A 17,423-nucleotide genomic window follows, 5' to 3' on the forward strand; every position below is an offset into this window, starting at 1 on the left:
TCCTCCTGACAGCACTGCACTTGTTTACTGCTCACCCACAGGAAGTGCTGTGCTCATGGGTTTGACCACTCTCAGGATCGTATTTTTGTCCGTATTTTTTTGCAAAATCAGAAATTTAGAAAAGCAGCTTACTTCTATGAAGTGATCTTAGTTTCTCTTCCTGAGTTAAAAGGGAAAATAAAATGAAATTCTTAACCGCTGAAGTTACATTGCAGGGACAATATTTCATGTTGTCGTTGAAACCATTAGTGCAACTGAATACTCAGAATGCTGGATGTAGATTGAGAAAAAGATCCATCTCAAAGGCAGTCAGAATAATTAGAATGAACTATTCTGCAATACATGACGTCAGAATGGCTTCTTTAGCCACTAGAATCAGTAAAAACAGTTTAAATACTTGTGGTTTGCTTTTGAGTCACAGATTAAGGCCAAGTCATGCTATTTGTTTCAGGATCTAAGCTTCCAAGTGCAGTTTTATCAATGACAAAACGTTACAGATTTCCCACTGATGCACGTGGAGATTGCTGTCCGTCATTTCTGCCAATCATGCCACTTAGTTTTTAGTTTTAGGATTTTATAGTCTTTTTGTGTACCTATAAATATTTTTTAGTGGAAGTAAAGGTTGTTTTACAGTGAGTGTGAGTCAACCAAAAATAGCCCTGTTTGTTTAGGGCTAAATTTCACACACGTCATAGAAGTAGTTTACAGATACCCAATGCTCTGCAGTCTCCTGGTAGGTAAAAAACCCTTACGACACAGAGCTGTGCTCTTTACCAACTTTGAGCATGTTAAGGAATTATTGTGGCTCAATATTATATTGCTGCCCTCTCAGCTCAATCTGTTACTAACCAGGTTACTTTATATAGTTTATTTGCTGGGACGTAAAGCTTATCTCATGTTCTGTGATAGCTTAATTCATTTTATATTCACATTGAAGTGAGTGAACTTCATTTTGTGTTGCAGTGGCCTAAAAAGTAAGCAACAGGCAATCAGATCTGCAGGATGGTAACTTCCAGGGAGCTGTAACTCATTAATATGCTAGAGCTTGATTTGTGATTGCCTGCCCAGCCTGTCTAGTAACTATCATTGTAGCAGAATCTGATTAGAAGTGCTTGATCATTTCTGGATAAAAGTAATGCTCATAAGTTTCATTTCTACATTTAGATGTCATTTTATTTAACTAGAGCTGGGCTGTTTTTCACATTTTTCATAAGCAGGGTAGCTGCTTCATCTTAACAGTGTGTTGAAAATAACGGTAAACTCAGTGAAAGAGCCTTTTTAGCCATGCTGTACCCCTGTGGGGAATGCATGATCTGGGAGTTTACAGCCCTCTGATTTCCATCCTCCTTCTTTGACTTAATAGGCTGAGAGAGTTAAATATGTCCTGAAAACTGTCACTTGTACAACAGATGAATAGATTTTAGAAATTCTGCCCTGTTGCATAGCAACAGCCACCATTAAAAAGTAACGTTCTGAAATGTACATAAAAAGACAGGAAACCAGTTAAGCACTTAAATATTGAGGCTTTCTTCTAAGCAGTGTCCTTTATTTCTTTGACTAAAATACTTATAAGAAACCTCCTTTTGACAGCTTTTAGACAGTTTTAAAATGGTAGCAACTCTCTTTTTCTGAAGGCAAAGAAAGGAGGCTTGTAGGGGAGCTTGTCTGGAGCTAGCATTGAGTTTACATACAAATTTAATGTAGGCTATTTTAACTCCCAATATTTCTCCAGTAGCCTTGTGGGAGAAACTATTTTTTTCAGGCAGGAGCTGCATCATATTATGCACGTGGTTGATCTGGAGCATATTTTATGCCTTTCTGGAGGGCAGTTTATAATGACAGCATTAGAAACATTCATCCTTAGGGTTCCATGTCTGTGTTTCTTGCAAGGCTTTTTCCAGTTTAACAAATGTAAACACTTTCCCTAGCCCTCCTTTTCTGTGATGTTCCTACAAGAGCCGGGGTTGTCCGTCTGCCTCTGTCTTCCTCTGGCTTGTAAATGTCCCTTGTGGCTTTTTCCTCATTCATCAGAGCTGCCAATACATTTGCCATTTTGTCCACCTTATTTTTGGATTCTGCTAATGTGACTACAGCAAAATGCCAAGAGCCCCTGACTGGTAACAGGACTATAATGGCACATCACAGATCAACCTAACAGTGCAGAGTAAACCTAGCTCCAGTTCACATCGCAGTGATCACAGATTACTGCCAAATTTCGAAACTGGTCCAGCATCAAAGGGCTAATGAAGTTACCTTTAGAGTATAGCATCTGATCGATAAAAGTGTATTTACTATTTTTATAGAGCTTGTAGTGGAGTTTTGTATATCCCCCAAAAAAGTAAAGTCCTAATGAAATACGTGTTCAGTTCTGCTTTAAGCTAGATCATTACATGTTCTGAATTAAAACTGACAATTTTTTACCCTAAACTTGCCAATCCAGCATAATTGATACTTTTGTAAGCTGTACAGGGGACGAGCCCTAGAGTCCGAGTGCTGTCTTGGAGGAGGTGATGCAGTGGCCAGCCATCTCCACTGGAACTTAAAACCACTCAGCATTTCAAGATCAGGCACTGTTACAGAAGTCATCTCATAAAGGCAAACTCTAAAAAACAATCCAGTTCTATTCTAATCTAGCTCTTTAAATTCTTCTTTTCCTTAAATTTCTGTTAGGTTTGATTTTTCCAGTTTGTTAGTTAAGAAGTAACTTTTCAGTTAACTGTTGGTTGAACCAGGCAATTTTAGGAGTTACTTTCACTCAGTGAGGTGATAGAAATAATACTGTGTTGGGTCCACGTTTTTAATTTCCCATGTCCTTTGCTTCTGACATTACCCTGTACTCTAACCTTTAGATTGTTTTTAGCTCTACAAAAACAAACACTCTTACCATTCAGTGTCAACATAACTTTTTGTCATGGTAAATGTTTAACTATGTTACATGAACATTTAACCTGCCACATGTGAAGAACTCTTTACCCTGAGAGGGATGTGCAGTAAGTAAAAGTAAGAACGCAGCATTTTGGAAGGAAAACATGCAAATAGCAAACCTGCCACTGTGTTGAAATGCCCTGTTGGACTGTGGCATTTTTGTCTAGCAGATCCAATAATTCCTTTTTTTTTCCTTTGAAATGATATTTACTGACTTTCTATCCCTTCATCCTGTCTGCTGTGCTTGCCATACAAAAGGGCTTTCTGCACCTGCATATTTCCCCTCCCCACAATTTCCTGAGCTCTCTGTGGACATTTTTATATGAATCTGGATTATAGGGATGGCATGCCAAGCGAATGGAGGCGGCAGCACACTAGTTATTTTTACAGGAGGGTGTATTATATTTCTGTTGGTAGATATCTTCAAAGCCTTACCTCAAATACAAAACTTTAAAAAAAGCTTCCCCTTCTCCCCACCCCCAGCTACGCCACTTCTTTCTGCCTCGCAGCCAGAGCGTTTTATGGCTGGGTATTTCTTTGTGAGCTTTGGTTCCCTGGAGCAGAGGCCGGTTCTAACACATGGTGTGGCAGACATTCACCATTCAAAATCTGTCCTTTCTTCCCCCCCAAATGCTTCCCTGAACCTTTGCAGGGTGACAGCTTGTGGCCACTTGGTGCTTTTGTTGGAACGTGCACTCCGTTTGACCCTGTCCCAGCGTTAATGGGATTGTAAAGGCTGACTCCTGCGTGACCTCTTCTTGCAAACAACCCTCACCCTTCCCCTTCCTCGACTGTTCTGTACCACAGAGCTGAAAAGTGTTGCTCCCAAGGCAGTCTGGAGTCGCAGTTCGTGTTGCAGACGAAAGCAATTGGAAAAAACCACTGGAAAAAAGTCAGCGTGGGGCCACCTGTCCTTAAATAGTCCCGACTGTGAGAACAGTAGGCATTTGTTCACTTCTTTAGAGGGAGCTGCTCTTAAATGCCTGGATGCAGACAGAAAATTATACATTTTCTTTCTGTTGAATAGGAGACAGGTGTTTACATACTTCTCCATGACTTTTTAGGTGCTGTTTTGTTTCCTTCAGAGGGGAAAAAAAGTGTGACTGGGATACAACTGGAATTGACTGGTTTGGGTCAATAATGTTAATCCCATTGAGTGCTAAGTCAACATATAAAGTAATAAAAGTTCTGACTCTAGGCTAAAGGAATTGGAATTCACTCTTTTAGTCTCCTTCTGAAGTCTCTTTAGACCTAACTTTTAATCTCATTACTGTATATTACTCCTGGCCTTAACTCAAACCAGTTTAGAGTGAAGTCTGTGTCTTGCATTTACCATGGTGGCAGGATTAGATTTAAATTAAATTTTTATTGTCTACTGTCTTTACAACTTCTAAACACTAATCTAGAGAAGCTTGCGTGTAAAATAGGTAAATGGGCTTACTCTCTTGATTTCCTCATGGTTACCTGTAATCTTTCCTTATACCCCTCCCTTGAACCTTTGATATTCACTTTCCACTGTGGGAATTGAGAAAATTTTGCCACTGGCCTGCTTTGTTTGCTTACTTTTATACAAGTGTCACTAAGGGGCTGGGTTAAGTATTTTGACCTACTTCAGGCATCAAAAGGTTCTCTCTTTTTCCTTTCTAAAGCAAAGATTGGCTTTTCACACTGAACGGCCACACCTTTCGCTCTTCCAGTAATGTGTCTGCAGCTGCCTCTCCCATGGAGGACTCCTGAAAGGACTTGTCTGCCTCTGCCCTGGGGGCAAGAGAGGAGGGGGTGGAGGAGAAAACCCTTCTGCCATTGACAGGCAAAATACGTGAACACATTTGAGCCTCCTGTTCTCATGATATGCAAAACTCTGCCGGGATTACGGGATACCCTGGAATGTATTTCTGCAGAGGACCAACTGGGAGGCAGTACAACCTGGCTTTGTAAATACATGGGGATAAGACTGCCATACTTCAGTGGATTATCTACACTTTGTACTTCCTAAAAGTATGCAGGAGCTTTCAGTAGTGGGTGCAGAAAGGCTTTCTCTCTTTGAACAAAGGTAGCAGTCTGTGCAATTACAGATACCAGCTCAAACAGAGCAACTTTTGTTTCACTGGATGAGGCAGGAGGTTGAAAGGGGGAATGAAATGTGTTGACCTACCAACTACTTCCTATCTGCTGATCTGTGGCAAAGAGTTGTGGTTGATTTGTCGAGGCAGCAATAATGAGATCAGGCAGGAAGGGCACTTACGTGTCTCTCTGCAACACTTGAATCTTTCAGTGTCTTCACATTGATTCAAAAAATTGCCTCATGAATTGTAAGATGCAGAAAATTTAGGACTGGAAGTTATATCTGCTAACAGCTATGCTCGTCGTTGTGTTGGAAAAGACTAAGAGTGCACAATTCTGTACTAAAATACAACCCAGATAATCCAAGGGGAGTGTCAAGAAATGGCACATGTTCAGTCTCAGAAATGTTTTTGTTGTGGGATGCTTTTCCAGTGCTGGTCTAGTTCACTGGAGGGGTAAAGTCTAGCACAGCGGGTTTGCTGAAGATACCGTGCCAAATTAACTGACGATGTAAAAGGGCAGCATTCCTTTGCTGCTGTTCTTGAATTGTGCTACTAATAAAATTGGGCCAAACAAGTTAAATAGCCTTGTAAATGATTTAAAATTAGCTCTAACCTCATGTCCTGCACCAATAATATACTTAAGGCACTGGAAGCATAGATCATGTGTGTATATTGTGGTTGACAGCAGCTTCAATCTAGACCTGTTTATATAAATTAGTGACTTTATCTGATTTTGTGGCGGTCAAAGGCATAACTCTTACACGCTTGTGTTACAGGGAAAATCAGGATTGAAACCTGCAGTCGGGTTCGGGGCTTTTGGCAAGTAGCCAGCGCGGGCCTCTATTAGAAAGTCTTGCCTTAGTACAACAGCAGCTAAAATCTCCCTTTTGACTCCCCTCCGACCCCAGGGCATGTCTCATTAACAGATTAAGTCCAGAGTTAAACAAGCCCTCTGGGAGTAGAGGATGCGGTGTCTGCAGAGCCTGCCACTCTGCTGAAATGATTTTCCTGAGGCCAGATAAGGAGTTCTGTGCCTTGCCAGAGGGGTGAAGATCTGGAGATAAAGTTTGTTTTGCAAAATCTGCTCGCAAATAAATCCTGGGAAAATCTGCACTAAGCTGTGATGTCACCGCCCTTACCTACTTTAAAGTTAATTAAGAGGAGGGTGTGTTAAGTTCCTCTGTCACCATAAATCAATTCTTTCCTGTGTCCAGTGGTAGGAAGACTCCTGCCCTGCTGCTGCCCTGGCTCTCGCCAGCAGCCCCGAGCAGGAGCGATGGCTTTCCCATTCCACCTGCCTCCCTGGCTGCCAACTGCTGGGGTCACCCAGAGGTAAGCGCAGGGCAGGAAGCCTCCGGGAGCGGGCCTGCCGCAGCGGGGATTAACCGCCTCGCTGGGCTCTTGCCCTCGACAATTTTCTGGTCAGTAAGTTTTTGAAAGGAGAGCGTGTCTGGTGTGGGAGGGAGGGGCAGGCAGGAGAGGATGACGAGAGATGAAGGGGGAGAAGAAACAGGGGCTGGATTCTTTCCAGGACGGAAAACTGTCTGTCCAAGAACTTCTCCAAAACGCAAATTAAATATTCCTCTATCCACCATTAAATTACCGTGAATGAGTGGCTGTGCAGCAGTCCTGACAGACTGTGTAATAAGTAACGCCGTGTCTCTTTTCTCCTTTATTCCTCTGCATTTTTCTCTGTCCCAGACAGGAACTTCTGTGTCTGTAAGAGTCATTCTCTCCAAGTCTTAGCCTCCAGTTGGGACACACTTTTTGCCAATTTGGAACGAAATGTAAAAAGCAAAGGGGACGCAGACTAGACTCTGAGACCCATGTCTACATTTTGAAAATTGTGCTTCCTAATAAAATGGACCATTTCCTAAACTGCAGATCTAGACTCCTTGTGAATGCAATGCCCTTAAATCCTAACTAGGGCAGGGGAAAGCTAAATGATGCCTTTCTTGATGTTGACTGAGCAAAGAATAAAATGAGAGTTCCTTACATGCTTGTTTGCATATAAAGGGAAATGAAGTGCCAACTGCAGCTGCAGCTCAGGGAGCATCAGCAGAACATCGGCCCAGGCCCACAATCATTCATCAGTTCAACAGTGAGCAAAAGGTTTTTGTTCAGGGGCATTAGGAACATGCACGGTTATCCTCGACTCCTAAACTGTCTAGCTGAATGATTTAGAAAGAATGTTACAAATAACACAACCTTATGAACGCCAAACAGCAAACTGCTGTCGACTTGCAGATTCTGCAGAAGGAGATGAATTCAGGAGAGCAGAGGACTGATGAGTAGTTTGTGGAAAATTGCAGGAGGCAATAGTAGAGTAAGGACCTAGGAAAACATTGGTGAAACTGCTGCAAGCAAGAAAAGAAGAGAGAAGTGTTGCCTCCATAGAAACACTAAGCCAAAGCCCTCTGTAAAGATAAAATTCAGGAGCAACGGAAGCCTCAGCTCTGAGGCTAATGCAGCAGCTAAGTCTTGTCTCTGTGTAAGATCTGATATCCTAGGAGGCCAGAGGGAAGCCCGTGCCAATTTAATCTGGCCAGATGTAAGAAAGAAATGGAAAGTCTCATATGATCTTGTAGGAGCAGTCAAGCTTGAATCTGGACCAAAAGCATGTTGCACTGAGTTTTGAGTTTTATCCATCTGTAAAAAGTAGCAGAAATGACGGCAGGAAACCTCACTTCCCACTGTGTCGTTAGGGAACTTTCACCTCTCACGAAAGAATGGTCTTTTATTTACTGCTTTTCTCTTACGCAGGCTGCAGCCTTCACCTGAGTGTGAACAGTATCAAGGACACGAAAACTTCCCATGGAAAAAATCAGTACTGAATTTAATGCTGTCAGCAGGATATCCAGCAAATTCTGTCTTCCCCAGATGGCCCAGATTTTAATGGGGTGACCTTGCAAGACTTGCCTGTAGGATATTAAGGGTCCCAAAGTAACTATTGGGGCATAAAAAATGTTATGTCCAAGAGTTGCATCACAGACAGATGTTCCTTTGACAGGTCGTCCTTTGCTTAACTGTTCTTCCATGTACATTTCCTGACATTCCATGCATCAGTGGCAACTCTCGGGAATAGGAGGCTGTATGGATGTTTGAAACAGATTAAAGTGAAGAGTGAGTGATCTACTTTATATTTTGCAATAGCAGTGTGAAATCCTAGCGTGTTCGGTATGTGAAGGCAGTTTCTTGCCTTACTCCCCTTGTCTGACACCTTCTTTCTGTTTCTCTCCTCTTCCTCTCCTACCTTGCATCGCTCTTCAACTTGTCAGTTAATTTTTTAGAGTCTGCATTTGACTGATCCAATCCTGCTAAAAGGTTGAAGTTCTCACTGATGCAAACTCTGTGGGCATCAAACTTGATGTTTACGGTTGACATTTCGTAGTGGGTTTTTTTCTCCCTTCCACAGAGATGTAGGTTGTGAAAGAGAGAGCAAGTATGTGTGTATGCGTATAGCTGAACAGTATTTTGTAAATATTTCCTGAAAGCTTGTGAAATCTCTCACATGTTCTTGATTTCCCTTCAAGTCTGCAGAGTAGACGTAAGAAATATCACCCAGTCTAGCTCTGAGTTCAGAAGCGAGTGAATAATCATCAGTTTTACGAGCTTCATGTAGATGCCAGCGTCTGATGGCCAGGGGTGATAAGCTGTGACTTTCGAAGACAGGCCAGTACACAACCCACATTTTTAGTCATATGCTTTCTTATAGTTTTTAAGTCTGGTCACAGCTTTTTCCTTGAAAATTACTTCCCCTGAGATGAGATTTCCCATGAGATGGCTCTGGCATATTTGTACATGTTCTGAAGTTTCTGGTTAACCAACTCATTAGTCCTTTGGTGATTTTGAGAATCTAAATTTACCAGTCAGTGTGTGTTTATGTTCAAGGATGTGCCAATGATTTATAAGTGGGATTAATTATAAAATTAACTCGTGTAGGAAATGGTTGAGGACCTAGGTCCTTCTGCATTTTAGCCTTGCTTAATCACTCTGGAAGAGCTTTTTGACCCCACCAGAGATTAGTTTTAGTACCAGTTATAAGATAAGCCTAACTAGTCCTTAAAAATAAGCATGTTAAAGCTCTCTGCAAGGGATTTGTTGCGGGGAGGGAATACTGCATGTCCTAAATTTTTATGTTTAGCTTGCTGTTAATACGTTAATTTAATGATACAATTTAGAGTTGCCTTTTTTCTGTTTTTTTCAACTTTTGGAAAATTCAAAGATTATTAAATCTTTAAAGTGTGCTTATTTTAAACCTTTAAAAAGTCAATATACCAATCAGATTCATACTGAATACACAGTGTTATGGGAAGCAACTGTAATCCTGGACCACAGGAGGAAAGGCGATGCCACTGCTTGGAAATAACACTGTCTCTGAGAGCTAGAAAGCTGTTCCATTTTTAAGGCCAGATTTCCCAGTCCCCTGATCAGAGTAAACCTGCATTTGACTATGTGAATGCCCTCATTTATCTTTTAATATTGAATAGTGATTTTGCATTATCAGTGTTCACAACTGCAATTGTGAGCAGTAGCAGCCTTTTCTTCTTTCTCTTCTGGATCTTGCTGTTTGTCTCACAGAGCGGACAGCTGATTGCAGTAACATACTCCATTCAGTAGTTTATTTTTTTGCAAAATGACAAGTGAGTCACCATTCATTATGAATGCTGAGAAAACTTAGCTTGAGGAGCAAAAAGGATAGATTGATTCATATATAGAAGTCTTGGGTAACAGAGAGATTAATTTCTATTCCTTCCAGTAGCCTTAAAAGAAACATAAAATAAGGTTAAATACTAGAAAAAAATATTTTGGTTAAATCTCTTTAGCTGTAGATTAATATTTGAGAGACAGTGGTGGAAGCACCGTACTTGAGACTAATGTTGTTGTCTCACTGGCAAAAATCATTCTTGATAAAGCCCTACAATTACAGTTAATGAACCTGATAACTTCTCAAGTTGTTTCTATTTCTGATCTCCATGGTGGTATAGAAATACAAATAGGGTTGTGCCGGTAATGTCTTCATGATATATCCAGTCCACGCTACGTGATCTGAATGTTTTGTTCCCACAGATATTCAGAATCGTTTTTTGTACAAGAAGTATTGTCTCATTTTTACTGTGTTAAATGGGAGCGGCAAGTGAAATCTTGCATATATTAGTTGTAAAATAAATGCATGCTTAAAATGTCTCACTTTAAATGTCTGTATTAGGATGAACCTCTTGTTTGCAATGCATCTAGGACACCAGCCTGCAAACAGCATTGCAAACAGTTACATATGATATGCTGAAAAAATATGTTTTACTGCAGAGCAGATACTATCTCCAAATGTAGAACAAGAAGTAGATAACATACCAGACATACAGGAAGATGTGGGATTTTAGAATAAATTCATCTTTGTGTGTGCGTATAGCAAAAGCAGAGATAGATGTGAAATTTCATAATACAGAAAATTTGCCAAGTGTTTCATATATTTGTCATGTTAGGCTAAAGATCTCTTTGGGTTTTTTGTGTGTTTCTTTATGTTAGCTATTGTGTAGCTACAGGTAAAGAACCTGTAAATAAGAGTCTCAGCAGTGGGATGCAGCTGCCACCATGATAGTCAAGTCTCATCTCCATGTGATAGAAAATCATTGTTAGTTTTAAATAAAACAATGCAACACAACTGACAGTGAAAACACATCAAATGTTCATCAAATTGTTGAAGTTCGAAGCATGTTTTAATTATTTTAGATTTGAAGCAGAAGCAGTTTGACTCTAACAAATGTTTCTTACTGCAGATTATCCTGTGGGGTCGAACTGAGAAATGCCTGAAGGAGACCACAGAGGAAATCAGGATGATGGGGACAGAATGCCATTATTTCATTTGTGATGTAGGAAATCGAGAGGAGGTCTATCGACAAGCCAAAGCTGTGCGGGAAAAGGTTAGTGTCTGTGGAAACACTGCTTGTGGGGGCAGAATTTAATAACGAACTATATTTGATGAAGAAAAAAAAAGAATATAGGCAAATAGGGAAAAAAATTGATCGTCCGTACAAAGTCTAGCTACCTGTTTTAAGTGATCCAGAAGGATTACAAGGCCTATAGGCAAGAATGTCAAAAGCTACGAAAATAACATTTAGGCAGTAACAGATAATTCAGTTACAACGGTGACTGCCGATGTGTGAGGAGAGATATTAGTTGTAACAAGTAATTTGCTTTTTTTTTGCAGGTGGGTGATATCACCATCCTGGTGAACAATGCTGCTGTGGTCCATGGTAAGAGCCTGATGGACAGCGATGACGATGCACTGCTCAAATCACAACATATTAACACCCTGGGGCAGTTCTGGGTAAGATAAGCTCTTGTGTCACATGTATTCAGAATTGGGAATGAGAGTGACAGATTACAGCCAGTGAACGCTTGGCTGCTACTATGTCTTTCTGAATTATACTTTGTAAAATCAGTCTGACATGAAAAGGGGACAGGAAAAACAATGTGAGGGACTAAGGCCAGAGGAAAGAAATTGAAAAATATTATTTTTTCCAGTAGTAACACAGAATTTGATGCTCTTGTATCGCCATTCTGTGATTTGCAGTAAAACATTTGATTTCTTTTGAGAAAGCCTGAACTTACAGAGGATAGTTTTCTGTACAGTGATGTGTATGGAGCATCAGAGGAGCGTGAGACTACATAGTTCAGGGAAGGAAACTAGTGTGAAACTCATTCCATTTTGAATTAGATAATAGTAATAAAAATAGAGCTTCTTGTGATTTCATCACTCTGTTGGAGACTTTGTCCTCTACAAGAAGTTCTTCAACATACAAAGCATTCTGTTCGTGGCCTTTATCTGTGGATACTGCTCACTTATGCACTGAGAAAGATTTTATTTTTTTTTCCTACATAAATTTTGCCTGTTTAGAATCTTTCAGAAAATGACAAAGCAATAACCTACTCTCCCACTCCTTTCCTAGCATAATGAAAAGCACTGTTTGGCTTGTTGTCTTTGTGTCACGTTATTTTTTTTCAGTAACTGTAGTTTTGTTTGCTCAGCAGAGATACAACACTTTTTTATTTAAATTTTATTTTTTTTTTACTCTGTTGTTCTTCAGACCACCAAAGCATTCTTGCCGAGGATGCTGGAGCTGCAGAATGGACACATTGTTTGCCTGAACTCTGTCCTGGCCCTGTCAGCCATCCCTGGTGCCATTGACTACTGCACCTCCAAAGCCTCCTCCTTTGCCTTTATGGAGAGCCTGACCCTGGGGCTGTTGGACTGTCCCGGAGTGAATGCCACAACAGTGCTGCCCTTCCACACCAGCACAGAGATGTTTCAAGGCATGAGAATCAGGTCAGTCCAGGAGAACAAGAATAAAGCATCTCATTTTAAATGAATCATCAGAATACACTCCTAATTAATGCTTCATTTAGTTAAGAGAATTTGATGTCTCATTTGGCTGCCTGGGAACAGAGGGTCACTCTAGGCCACCTGGGACTCAACAGACTGGTTCCCTCAGTTTGCTGGCATATTCATACAGCCTGCCTGTACTGAGCGAGACATTTGCTTCTACAGAGAAAACTGAAAGCTATTTTTCTCTGAGTGTGTTTGGGCCACATGCAGCCAACAGAGAGGGAGGGGAGGCAATCTGAAAATTGAGGTCATTCAAAAGGAGCAGTCTACAAATTACTTGAGAATTAACTGTACAGATTCCTTCTTTATTCGTTGAAATTCTTAAACCTCTCCCACATGGAGAATGACAGACACTTAGTGAAGTAAGGCTATCAGTACCTCCTTTTTACCTCTAAGAGAACAAGCTAAATTCAGAGACTAATGGCTGACCAAATTACTGTTTTACAAAGGACAAAATAGCCTATTAATATAGTTTGTGCTCTCTTCATCAAGAAAATATGCAGTGTCAAACTACTGCTGGAGCTGGGAAAAGCCGCGTGATTGGTATGAAAGGCAATGGGGGGGAAATATTTGTATTTCAAATATTATTATATATTGTATACCTTTCAAGAATTTGAATCAAGCAAAGAGCAAGAGAGAGGAAGAAGAAAAACACCAACACTCAACAGACAGCATTTTGATACTGGTTTTGCATAGATTTTAAGAAAATCTCTGAATCAAGGTTCTGAATACACTCTGCCACTTCGCCCTAAAGGCACCAACATGTACATTCTTAACCATTTAGCTAACCCAGTAGTCCTGGTTGGAACTGGGCTTTTCGCTTTCCAGCTTTCTGGCTGGAGCTGGAACTCCCTGCTCCTTTCAGCCTGCTTTGGGACATGCTTGAATGCCAGTAACCAGTGACAGTTTAGTGAGTAACAGGACTTGGACAGTGATATCTTAAAGAAGGAGATTGGTTAACAAATAATTATTTTATTTTTTTACTTTATTTATTCAGGTTCCCTAATCTTTTTCCTCCTCTCAAGCCAGAGACAGTGGCTAGGAGGACAGTAGAAGCTGTTCAGATGAATCAAGCTTTCCTGCTCCTTCCATGGACAATGCATGTTCTTGTCATCCTAAAAAGGTAAATAGTTCCTTGGCCCAGCAATGGCCTAGACAGTTGGGCAAGATTGGCTTCCAGTCCTCTGTATGTGTCCACCAAGGCCAACCGTAGTTTGACTGTAACCCAGTATCCAGGATCAGACTGGTTGATCCCTTCCCATGAAAGGGATCATAGAAGGAAAAGGGAGAAAACTTTCTGAGATTCCCTTCATAGATGTTGTTGCTGGGTATAACTCCTTTATGAAACCAGTTTCACTCCCAGACTGTGGATTTCTGAAGTCTGAACTGGTATTTGTATCTAGAAAATTTCTTAACATGTGCATGTAGTTGATTTTGATTTAGTATGTTGCGTTTTGGACTCTAGGCTTTATGTTGTAAAGGATTTCTGTACAATAAGGTTGTACATCACAGTTGTATTCAGAGAGTATTGCTTCTGTTAAAGCAATGAAACTACTTAATAAATATTTTTCTGTATGATTAGGACAACAATTTTGAAGTCCCTACGGAAAGAAAGCCATAACTTCATATCTGGAAACAACTAAAGAGAAAGGACATTAAAAATTGTGTTTCTGTGAGAGTTTGCACTAAAGGCTTTGGAAAACCTACTTCAGTCAGGAACTGAAACAAGCCGTGAGATTTCTGTGGAAAATAATTACGATTCTGTGTCTCAAACAAGAAAAAATAATTCACAATAAGGGCTTTGCTCTGAATGTAAAATTTGGGATACTCTCAAAAGTTCCCAGAAATTCTACAGACTGAAAATGTTATCTTTCCTCGCTATTGTAAGAATTAATAATTTATTTTGCATTACAGTAGCTGTCAGGAAATTAGATGTATATCCATGCCTTATGATAAGGAGGCCTAGCACAAATAGACGACAAGTTAACCAGAGAACTCGGTTTAAATTTGTGCATTTCACAGTGCAAGATTCTGCACAATATTTGGGAGGACTAAAACATGATGGTGTCTTCCAAGTTATGGTTTCTACAGACCTTTTTGGATAAATATTTCTGTAGAGAAAGAGTGACTAGATACAACTTTCTCATTTTAGGCCTACTCACAGCTGGATACTGACACACGTTTTGTCTGTGCACTCTCACTAGCTGATTTTTGAGACTATGTATACTTACGTGTGTGTGTATATATAAACACATATTTACACATCCTCTTATTAGAATAGATAAAGTGGTTTGTCTGGTCTGCTTATTTTCTTTCTTTCTGTTTCCCCTGCAGCATTCTCCCTCAGGCAGCACTTGAAGAAATTCACAAGTTTTCCGGGAGCTACACCTGCATGAACACTTTTAAAGGACGAACATAGACTCGATGGTGCAAGGACTGCTCTTCAGTGAAACCAACACAAGCATGAAAATCCTGACAAGACTGTGAATCAGCAGGCTTGGCTTTTAGCCTGTTCATGTGACTTGCGCTGCTCTGAGGCAACACATTTCTTGCAGGTCATATCCATAGTAACATGACCTTTGCACAGGATTGAATGACTCGGCTATGGACCCTTGGAAAGAAAGAAAAACAAAAAGTGTGAAATGTTTATATGATGTTTAATTCTTTAGAGTTCAATTGTTAAAGCTACTCATAGTTTTAAGATGTAATTTTTGTTTCTAAAATGTCTGTAGGCTGCCTCGGCTGAGAGGCAGCACATCACACCCCAGACTTTGTCCCCTCTCTTCAGAGGAACTGCAATTACAAACTGCTACTGGTTTCATTTCAGCTTTTTGAATGGGGAACTTAAAAATACTTTGAAGAACTAAACGTTATGGACACTTAATGGAGGCTTCCTTCCCTTCCTCTACTTTACATCCCTTGATGGAGCTGCTCCTGACTTACATCAGGGAAGGAGCAAACTGTGAAGCAAGGTTTTCTTTGTTAAAGGCCACCCAGGACTTCTGCCTGGAAGGACCGTGCTGGGCCCAGGAAAGCTGTCCTACCCCACCTGTGAAGGCTGGAGAGGAACGCTCACTCAGAAGTGCAGACAGTTTGAATAGTGGAAGATTCCTTCTGTCATTGAACTCATATATGAAATTTAATTGTCTTTATGAATATTTTTGTTCATTTACGACAAAATATATATATATATATATTTTTAGCATTACTCCCAGCTTGCCACACATGTAGGCAGCATCACACTGGGGCTGAACTAAATCTAGAACTAAAACTAGAGCCTGCTTGTACAAACATACATTCACTGTCGTAATCCATGCAGAGGAAAATCCATTGTATCAGTCTGCACAGTGAAGTAAGTGGAATAATGCTCTAAAAATAGAAGAGACCGTACTGTAGTGCTCATGAAATGTGAAGTTTGGAAGCACAATTATCAAAGACCTGATTAAATGCACGTTGAATTCAACTGGGAATATACCCATTGGTTTTTAAGGGCATTGAATCAGGCACTGACCAGCCAGAAGTGATAAATACTGCTTGGACTGAAATGCCAGAAGCAGCTAGACATTATTTATTTTTGTAATGATATATTCTCTTTGACAGCCTAGTAAGAGCAACACTGCATTCCTATGCCAGATGCAGTGTGCAGCAATAGGCATAATATTGGAACGCTAGAAAAATGGGACTTAATATAATTGCAATACAGGAAAGCAGCACACTTAACTGCAGAACACCTGAATGAGGTGCCTCAAGGAAGGCCATGTGGTAAAAGTAAAGGAGTGAACTTAGGGCTCCTGACTGGAATTTCAAGCTTTCTCATAGCTGTCCTGTGTGACCTTGGGCAAGCTGCATAATTTAAAGGTGCACCCTGACCTGCAAAGCAGATTTTTGTAGTGTTTCCCTACCTCAACAGTTGTAAGTCTGACTACCTAAATGTTTGTCAAAAGCTCAGCAAATTCAAATGGAATATGCTATAGAAAGGAAAGGCAGTATTTGTTCATAAAACCAAGAGGTTCTATAAAAAAAATTAGAAGAGTAAAAAAAACGTGCTGAAATACATGATTCCCTAAAAGAGATCTGAGTTATAGCAGAAACACTGTGGGCTGAATTTGAGAGAGCTCAAATGCTCCATCCAGCAGAATGGAGACCAACTACTTAGATGCAGTGATGTGAATGTTGAAATCTGCAGGGCTGAACTTTACTGCAAATCAATAGATATATCTCCTCTTGAGAGAGGGAGGAAGGGGAAGATCTTGCCAGAAGTGCCACTGATGGAAGCCCTCTGCCTGCATGGGTATTTTGAGGAGCTCTCCTGTGTGGGTCAGTGCTTTCCTTCTGTGTGCAGAACATATAAGCTGCAGCACCGTGCCAGCTTTGAAGAGATTTCTTACAATGGAGTTTTGTTTTGAATTCCTAAATGTCTGAGGCTCTCTGGGGAGGATGAAAAGAAACTTTGATCTCTGTGATTTTGACGCCTGCCCTAATAGATGCTTTCAGCTTTATTTTTTGTCATTTTTTTGAGAAGAAACCCAGTTCATTGAAAACACAAGTGCAGTGAGGGGAGAACCTTTCCAGGATATGTCAGGAATACCGAAGGTACCATATTTATCAAGAGACACTTGGGAGGGGAAGGGATGATTAGACGTACCTCCCCTGATGCACTCTAATCCTTTTTAGTTTCTCATTAATCACAGTCAGGCATGCCAGGCTTGCAGATGCAAGAGCAAACAGAATTGGTGAAAGAGAGCACCCCACAGTGTCCCCCTTAAATTAAACCTTTATGCTGAGATTCTATTAATTGTTGACATCCTAATGCAAAAGTGAGGTAAAAACTAGTACACGCATGGAATTTAGCTCCCCACTCATCCCCAAATCTGTCCCTTAGATGAATCTGCTCTTTTCCTGCACTGCTTAAAAGATGTTCTCTGTCTTCAGAGGTTGTCACATACTAAGTGCTGTTGATTTCTTTCTAGTGAATATAAACAACTCAGAACATAGCTGAGACTCTCCTACACATTCACACACACACCAGCTTCCCTCTCTCTTTC

At 40.5% G+C, this 17,423-nt stretch overlaps 1 protein-coding gene across 1 annotated transcript in view; it reads left to right on the plus strand.

The window, feature by feature from the left end:
* Positions 1–15,837, plus strand: part of DHRS3 (dehydrogenase/reductase (SDR family) member 3) — a 27,188-nt gene extending 11,351 nt beyond the window's left edge. Inside the window, exons 2-6 of the mRNA XM_010189655.1 lie at positions 10,769–10,912; positions 11,200–11,319; positions 12,080–12,318; positions 13,376–13,501; positions 14,713–15,837. Of these exons, the coding sequence (XP_010187957.1) occupies positions 10,769–10,912; positions 11,200–11,319; positions 12,080–12,318; positions 13,376–13,501; positions 14,713–14,797 (714 nt within the window). The 3' untranslated portion in view covers positions 14,798–15,837. The remainder of the gene's footprint in view (positions 1–10,768; positions 10,913–11,199; positions 11,320–12,079; positions 12,319–13,375; positions 13,502–14,712) is intronic.
* The last annotated feature ends 1,586 nt before the right edge of the window (positions 15,838–17,423 follow it).

This window comes from Mesitornis unicolor, unplaced genomic scaffold (assembly GCF_000695765.1).
Source record: "Mesitornis unicolor isolate BGI_N332 unplaced genomic scaffold, ASM69576v1 scaffold23978, whole genome shotgun sequence".
Taxonomy (NCBI): Eukaryota; Metazoa; Chordata; class Aves; order Mesitornithiformes; family Mesitornithidae; genus Mesitornis; species Mesitornis unicolor.